Source organism: Physella acuta, unplaced genomic scaffold (genome assembly GCF_028476545.2).
Source record: "Physella acuta isolate Inbredline_101_S28 unplaced genomic scaffold, ASM2847654v3 ptg000033l, whole genome shotgun sequence".
Taxonomy (NCBI): Eukaryota; Metazoa; Mollusca; class Gastropoda; family Physidae; genus Physella; species Physella acuta.
The window spans coordinates 27019-35792 of NW_026731553.1; the positions used below are offsets into that span (position 1 = coordinate 27019).

The following is an 8774-nucleotide window of genomic DNA, read 5'->3' on the forward strand; positions in this document are numbered from 1 at the left end:
AACTTTACAATAACCCCACTTGAAATAAGTTTGGTATACCCAACATGACTTATTTTACTATTTTAGCTCCTGCATATCTATTATCTAATACTTATCAATAGCTACCTGGGCTAAAAATTTTATTAAGTGTAACTTAATGTTAAATATTGTGGTTTCATATATTCTTCTTTCCAATTGAGAACATTCCATATAATACTTGATATATTTAAACATAGCTTATAGCAGATAGTTATATTTTAACTGTATTTGTATTATTGTTATTTATACATAGAAATTATTTAAATACCAGTAATTTCAACTTCATTTAATAAATTGAATTATAGCTCTTATATATAGAAATTTTGCACTCAAAATATTTGGTTTTTTAAAGTGAATAAAGTGCTTTCTTGAAGAAATATAGTTTCTTGTTCTTTGTTTAAAAAATATATATTCAGTCTCTTCATTATTTTAAACATAATATCTTCATTGTATCATAATAATTAATAGTATCAAGATATACATCACTTATACATTTTATTTTCAGAATCTATCATGTTTACTCCTCACAAATGTTTTTGATTTCATTAAACACAGTAGTAAATTCTGATTCAGCATCCTTCCGCATATTCACCAGTAGCTATATATCACTAGTAGGCTATTTGAATCTTTGTCAAGTTTAGAGCTGCAGATCAAAGTTTTCTGTTTTGAGTATTCTGCTGTCAGGAAATGTTATTGCAAAGATTTTTGAAATAACTCTTAAGGTCTAAGAGAAACTTGAAAATCATAATTGCTCCTAAAAGTTGAACCGATGTTGAAGAAGTTGTTGTATCATTTTTGCTGCAGTTTTGCACTATCATTATAAAAATATATGGGGGGGGGGGGGGGGGGGGGGGGGGGCGCCAAATTGAGAGTTTGTTTCCGGGGAGGGGGGGGGGGGGGAAATTGAAAGTTGGTCACCGGAAGGGTCGATACGCCTCTGGCAATGTGAACTACCAACTAAACTGATGCATAATTAATATTATTTATTTAAAAATTACTAGATCTATAAGACTAGTATGGATTTATTTAGAGTGCATAATGATAATTAATTGATCATCTACCTATGATGCAGATATGAGCCTAAAAATAAGTAAAAGCTAATGCTAAACTAAACTTAAACCATCATATTTTAAAAATAAAATATTGGATGATTAAAAATACCACAACAAGTTAATAAAAAGTCTATTGACAATTTAAGCGCAATTTCCTTAATTAATTTTTTGTGACCGAACGAAAGGATATTTTTGAAAACTTTCTTCGGCAATATTGTTCTAAATTATGGCAGGAATCGATTGGTAAATGTTTCAAGTCGCTAAGTGGTCTGGTTGCCGAGATATGGGCCAAAAACTGCATTTTTTTCGAGGTTTTTTGGCTTTTCCGGGAAATCCAGGAAGGAATTCCGGGAATTTTTTTGACCCACAATCATCCTCGGAACTTGCTTAACATATTTGCTTTTGGAACTAGTCCTCGATATTGCTTCGTTGAGGAGGAGATACGACTTAAAGCTGCGGACACACATCCATCACCAGAAATGACGAGTTAATAATCGCAATTGTCAGTATGGAAATTGCGCTAAAAAATAGCACTGCTATCTTAATCTATACCTCACTCCCCAGTCACAATAAATGCTTTAATTTATTATTGTAAGATATTATTCCCAGTCGTATTTAGCGTGAAAAGACAGCCGACTGTGAATAGCCTTGGCCATAATAAAATCGCTCCTTAATAAATTCCTTTGTTTCTAGATCTAGACGCTTTTCGGATGCGCTACATACATATTAATTAGACAAACATTAGGCCTACACCCACGTAGCTCACCTCTCCCCGCTCCCCTCCGACACTCCTTAACTGGTCTAACCTTGGCCAGCCTTCCCTTGGCCTACTGCGTTCAAGATTTTTTATACATTAAATTTGTGTGATAAATTAGAAATCGTATTAAATTCTACAGGCACTTCTCATCAGTGGCGTAGCGAGGTCGGGTGTCACCCGGTGCGGCACTTAATGGTGTCACCCCCCAGAGGCGTTGCGACCCTTCCCGGGGACAAACTTTCAAGTTTTCGATTTGCACCCCCCCCCTCAAGTTTTCGATTTGCACCCCCCCCCCTCAAACTTTCGATTTGCACACCCCCCCTCAAGTTTTTCTCTATATATTTTGCTACTTTTTGCCTTGGTGTCACCCCCCTAAATGGTGTCACCCGGTGCGGTCCGCACCCCCGCCCCCCCCCCTCGCTACGCCCCTGCTTCTCATCACTTAAGTGACGAAATAATAACGACACAAGTCAATAGCTGTAACTTAGGGGTCATCCATAAATGACGTCACGCTTTTTTTGACGATTTTTACCTCTCCCCTCCATCACACGTCGTCACAAAAAGACTGACCCCCCCCTAGAATGATGTCACACCTCAGCCTACAACCCCCTCAAAATTGCTGTTGAAATTTTTTTTAAACATCGTTATTTTTTTCCAAAATCTTGTCAGAACTCTGACAACATAGTATGTTGATCAATTCCTATTACAATTTATTAAATCCGTTTTCTAAATCGCGAAATAACGGCTAAAACTCGTTTTCTAACATTGCTTTTATATAATGCAAAAGTGTGACGTCACACCATCTGAACCACCCCTCCTTCCCTCTCATCACACACCGTCACGAAATTACGGACCCCCCCTCCCCCTACGAATGTGACGTCATTTATGGACGACCCCTTAACGTAAAAAAAGTAGTCATTTTGCCTTGGGGTCCATGGGGTGGTGGGGGGAGGGGGGGAGGCTGCCTAAGCCACTGTAGAATGTGTGTGGAATGGGTATTGGGGGAGATGTCCGTACATACATTTAGTATCGATACACTATATTTAAACTATATTATGTTATTTAAATTGTTGTTCATTATTATGTATTTTAAGAAAATAAGAAAATTTATTTATTATATACTTTTTAGTAAATAATTATATAAAAGCTTGTTATCAAAATGTTTTCAAAATTAATTTTTGAGTCATATATTTATAATTTTAAATTAACTAAAATAAATAAACTCAAAAAAAAAAAAACCCCGGCAACGAAAAAAACTGGCAATATAAATTGAAAATGCTCAACAAAGGGCCAGCACCCTAAATATTTTCAGAAATCGACGTTTTCGCAAATAAATAATTAAACATTTTTAGTCTTTGGGCTTTCGGCCTTTTATTAAAATGGGAGAAATAACCAGAACAAAGGATTGTTTTCTTTGGTTTATGTCATTAATTTATTTATTTGCATTCTCATCGCTCTACATACAAATTCCAGGTGCATAAAATAATAAATAGGCCTACAAAAAAAATTTGCTTTTACTTTTCTAAATCTAAACTTTAGATTTTTATTTTAAAAGTTAGGCCTAGGGCCAAGTCATTTTATTTTAATTTTTATGACATCATTTTCATTTTGTGCAGTCTTGACTTAGTAAAATGAGTTTACTCAAACTCAACACTGACTAAAAGTAGAGTATAGGCCTAATTATATTTATAATTGATTAGTTAGTAGAGACTCACCCTACCCTCTACGAGTCTACTCACCTACTGATACTCAGTCAGCTGAGTCCACAGTCCACACACTATTTCATGGTGGTGGCTAAAACAAATAATAATATAATAGGGGTCTACAAAAAATAAACATTTGCAAACATCCTAGCTAGATCTACTACAAAATTGTTTTATGCTGCAATCAGTAGTTAATACTACTAAATCAGTACAACAGAAAGAGACAAGATGTCATCATGGTAAAAAATGGTTTAATTTACTGTGGGGCACACCAATATGCTACAAATCATCATGCAAATTTAGCATGTTGACACTCTTGGTTGCTAATGATTTTAAAGGTGACCCGTCAAAAGAGCGCCGACATAAGAGCGCAGACAAAAGAGCGCCGACATAAAAGCGCAGACAAAAGAGCGCCGACATAAGAGCGCAGCCAATTAAAAAAACACATGTTGTACGCTAAACGAATATGACATGGTTAGCACTTGTTTTAATTAAACAATCGGCGGTACGATAAAACGACGTGTTTATTTATATATTATGTTTAATATGTTATGAATGCAGTTTGAAAATATTTCTAACCCAAGTAACATGGAGAAGATCGAATCACAGAAAGGGAAGGTTATTATATTGGTCGAAGGCTACAGATGTGGAAAGGACAGAGCAAATGCTGGTGGAAACAATATAAATGCAACTATAAATAAATGTTTTATTCATTTGAAATATATTTTCATTTTGTTACATTTCATTTCAGTTTATATTCTAAATTTAGGCCTAACATTTAAAATCGTTGTATGTGTTATTAAATTGCGTTTTGAATAATTGGACTTCACGTTGATTTTATCACTTTTTTAGTTAAAGAAACTGAACAATTAGTTTTTTAATGAAACAATAAAGAGTTAACATCAAACGATGCCTTCTGATCTAAGTTAATTTTTATTAACCATTAACTATGGTTTTCGATCTTTAGTTTGCGCTCTTATGTCGGCGCTCTTTTGTCGGGAAATTAGTGCGCTCTTATGTCAGCGCTCTTATGTCGGCGCTCTTTTGTCTGCGCTCTTTTGTCGTGCGCTCTTTTGACGGGGTGCCGATTTTAAATGCTGATCATGGGGATGGCGTGGTCGAGTAGGTAAAGCTCATGGTCGCTAAACCGAAAAAGTCTTGGGTTCAAACCTACAGGTAGTTGAGGCTCGAAATCCAACTCAAGTTTATGGATGTTAGGCTCTGTATAATGAATGTATAGTTTAGGCTTTTATTTGAGATTTAGATTTTTTATCTCGACCTAGTAGGTTTAAAAACTTAAAAAGTAGGTCTTGACTGGCTCAACTTGCTCTTAGTATTGAAATTACATCTAACCTCAAACAGTGGCTTGTGCTTGTGTGGATTTACATTTTTTTTTATCATAAGAGGGGGGGGGGATTAAATGAAAACCTTGCTGCTCTCACTGAATTTCACTAATATTTTAATATTAGATTTTAGAACGGGATGTTTGTCCATTCTATGCCAGATAAATTCACCATTTTTTGTGAGAAAAGAACCTTGTTAAAACTTAAACAAGCAGGTCAGTTTTTAAGTAAAACAGGTTCCAGTCACAAATCAGCCTACAATTAATTAAATTAGATAGGCCTACTAGCTTCAAAAATAATATATTATTTTATTATTTCATTTTTAGGAATTATTTTACACCAGAATTTAAAAGCTTAAGTTTTATTTCACTTAAGTTGCAACTTACAACCTTAGTGGGTATTTCAAGTTTATTCACATTAATGATGTTTAGTTAACTTCCATTCATTCCACAGTTACAGTTATATCATACAATACACATACATCTTTTTGTAAAAAAATAACTTACAATTTGAGCCACAGTGAACTACTTTTACTAACAAATAATTAACTTTAACTTTGATTAAAATCTAGTTCTAGACAGGTAATAATTTAAATTACTACTGGCAACTACAAATAACAATCTCCTATTATAAAAAAAATTTCAAATCATTATTTAATGTTGTTCTACCTTGTTTTTCTCTAGGATTGTATGGAGACAATGGATTGTTGCCAGCAAGATTAGTGATGAAAGAAGGTACAGTATCATATAGATGATTAAGACTTGTGACTTATAAAATGTTGAAAATCAATTAATACCATCTCATCACGTTATCTTATGAGAAGCTATTAAAAACAAATCATAAACAGTTTTGACAAACTGAAACTTAACTGTATAACTTTTTCCTTCTTCTTCATTCCTTGGGGAGTACACATAACAATTTTATAATATTGCCTTAACAGGTGGCTCCACAACATTCTATCCATATTTGCTGCAGTGTCAATTGACCTTTTCTATTTTGTTTAAGCCTACTCATTTTCTATTTGCTGGGGTGGGGGGGGGGGGGGGGGTCAAACTAATTCCTGTCCTGGCATTATAGTCTTTTATTATCTACATTTTACAGTACTACATCTAATAAAAATTTTAATACAAATTTTAAATCATACAAAAGTAGGATGTTGAATTATGTGCAAACATAGAGTTAGACTGAATATATTTGTATTACCAGGCATTTATTATTTACTAGATGTTAGCATTAAAGTTAGCCTATTTAAAGTTTAACTAAATTAAAAAAAAACAATAGCTTGGGCTAAAGATTTTGCCATTATAATCATTTAACTAAAAAACCTGAACTTGTGTCTAGATGAAAAAAGCAACTCATGGCAGCAGTTAATGGAAGGCAGCCCCACCCTGCTGAAGCTGATGCCCAACATAGGGCTGGACACGCAGACGGGCATGGACCTGCTGTGTCTGGCAGGGATGCTGGTCTCCTTCTTCTGTGTCGTCTCACAGACAGCCAGGGATTTCATCTCCTTCACCTTGCTCTGGATGTTCTACCTCTCACTCTACCAGGTCTGATTACTTCCCTTACACTACACACTCATCAAAGTTTTACAAGAGCTACATAAAGTCCCTATATCATTTTTTACATTCATTATTACAAAGGCAAACAAAAAGATGTGAAAATTATTACAGAACAGAGCAAATACATATCCTTTTTTTAAAAAAAATATTGCAGAGGGGAAATAAAAGAATTATTCATACATTGAAGTGAAGTTGCCTTATTAAATACATCTCTATATAAGCACCATTAGTTATATTAAGTACATTATGATATACAGTAGCTCACTATTACAAGTAATGACAATTATGACATCTGCATCAGATTGGCAGTGTTTTGTAACTTTGTTCAGTACATGATATTATCTATATCACAGAGGGGTGATAAATCCGTAAAGAGATTTTATAGACATTCTGGTTATTGCATTTTTAAGTTATTTAATTTGGTCAAAACATTTTTTGGAACTGGCCTAATGAGTAATACACAATAATAATGTTTTATATATAATGTAAATAATTTTAATGGTTCTTAGTAATTAGATGTATTGTTTAACTATGTTATTATACTCTAATCCTAACACTGTTATTTTATTCTAATAAAAAAGTTTAGCGAATTCTTAAAACTACTTCTACAGGTTGGGCAAACATTTTTATGGTTCCAATGGTAAGTAAAACACTTCATTATCTCTGTTTAATTATCAATTAGAAGAAAACAAACAAAACATTAACATTGTGTTCATAAATCACATTAATTAATCATTGGTTTAAGAGCTTATATTTTGTTGGTAAGTATTAAAGAAAACAGACACTCATCTTGTAAAGATAATTACAATTGATGTATTATTACTCTAAAGCCATCATCAGCTCCCAACTCAGTGATTAAAGTCTTGTATTGATACAAAACCTTGAGCCGCAGTCTGTTATGTCATTGTGATGCTAAAAACTCAATCCGTTGTATAGTAATTGTAGTACATGTATATGATAGCCACACTTAATTGTTTTGCTGACAGGGATATTCTGCTGCTGGAGGCAGGTTTTCTGACGCTGCTGGTAGCGCCCTTCAACCTCCAGCTACTGGGGCGACGCTGGCCAGTTGGGTACCCACATGATGGTATCACACTGTGGCTTGTGCGCTGGCTACTCTTTAGGCTGATGTTTGCCTCAGGTGTTGTCAAGCTGACCAGTCAATGTCCTACCTGGTGGGGACTTACCGGTATGTTTTTAGTGGTTACATCATCCACGTTAGAAAATCTCTCATTTAGAAGTGTGCTTACAAAAATATTAATTTTTATTTTGTTATTGAGTTGATGTGGTTACCTGGCCTTGCATATGATTTTATTACAAAAAAACTTGAGTTTGGTCACTGGCCTCAAATCTTTAGCACATCCCTGAGTTCACCCAGCCCTAAAGGGTACCTGGCTCAGGTCAGGGCTCAACCAGGACCAATTCTTGTACCATCTACAGGTTTAGTAATATACTTGTATATGAGGGTGGCGTAGATTGATATCCATGGTTTGCTTACTTCTGTCCATAAAAACATATTAGACTTGGATTTCTGTTATTTTAAACTTAAAATCAACATTACACATTTTTTTAATTGCTTTATAAGATAGATTTTTTAAAAGTTTTCTTTATTTTCTTTACAGCTCTGACTGTCCACTTTGAGTCTCAGGTAATTTCTTTTATATTAGTGATTAGTGTTTATTTTAAATATGATTCCTTTCACATTGTAACAGAACCTGCAGTATAAAAATTTTTCCACCACATTATCACAGATTCTGTCAATTTAAGTTGAAATTTCTAACAAGTTACTATGTGATTTCTTGCAAATAACTACAGAACCTGTAAATTGAAGTTAAATGTGATTATTTATCTAATTTTCTCAGAAAAATCTGTAATGTTAAAATTTTAAGATGTGATTTCTACCAAGTTGCAATATGATTTCTACCAAGTTACAATGTGATTTCAAGCAAATTATCACAGAACCTGTAAATTAAACTTAAATGTAATTTTTTTAAAATCACATCATCTCAGAAAAACCTGTCTCTGTATGGAAGTTAAAATGTGATTTCTATCACCTCATCACTGACCTTGTAAACAAATGTAAAAATGTGATTTCTCTAACCACCAGTGTAAAAATGTGATTCCTCTAACCCACAGTGTATCCCAACCCCTGCCGCCTGGTACTGGCACCAGTTACCTGAGTGGTTCCTCAAGCTGAGCTGTGTGGCCACGTACATCATAGAGATACCCATCCCATTCCTGTTTTTCTCACCTGTCAAGTCTCTCCGTCTCTTTGCTTTCTGGTCTCAGGTAGGAAAACAATTTTTTTTTCATTTTTATAACCCATAATATTGGTAAAT

The 8774-nt window shown here is 34.2% G+C and overlaps 1 protein-coding gene across 2 annotated transcripts in view; it reads left to right on the plus strand.

The window, feature by feature from the left end:
* Positions 1-3120: 3120 nt before the first annotated feature.
* The window catches only part of LOC131942136 (lipase maturation factor 2), a 45974-nt gene continuing 40320 nt past the window's right edge, over positions 3121-8774 (plus strand). For both annotated transcript variants that reach the window (XM_059301863.1, XM_059301872.1), the window contains exons 1-7: positions 3121-3300; positions 5557-5607; positions 6215-6423; positions 7047-7075; positions 7422-7624; positions 8058-8083; positions 8572-8724. In XM_059301863.1, coding sequence (XP_059157846.1) covers positions 3207-3300; positions 5557-5607; positions 6215-6423; positions 7047-7075; positions 7422-7624; positions 8058-8083; positions 8572-8724 — 765 coding nt within the window. In that variant the 5' untranslated portion in view covers positions 3121-3206. The remainder of the gene's footprint in view (positions 3301-5556; positions 5608-6214; positions 6424-7046; positions 7076-7421; positions 7625-8057; positions 8084-8571; positions 8725-8774) is intronic.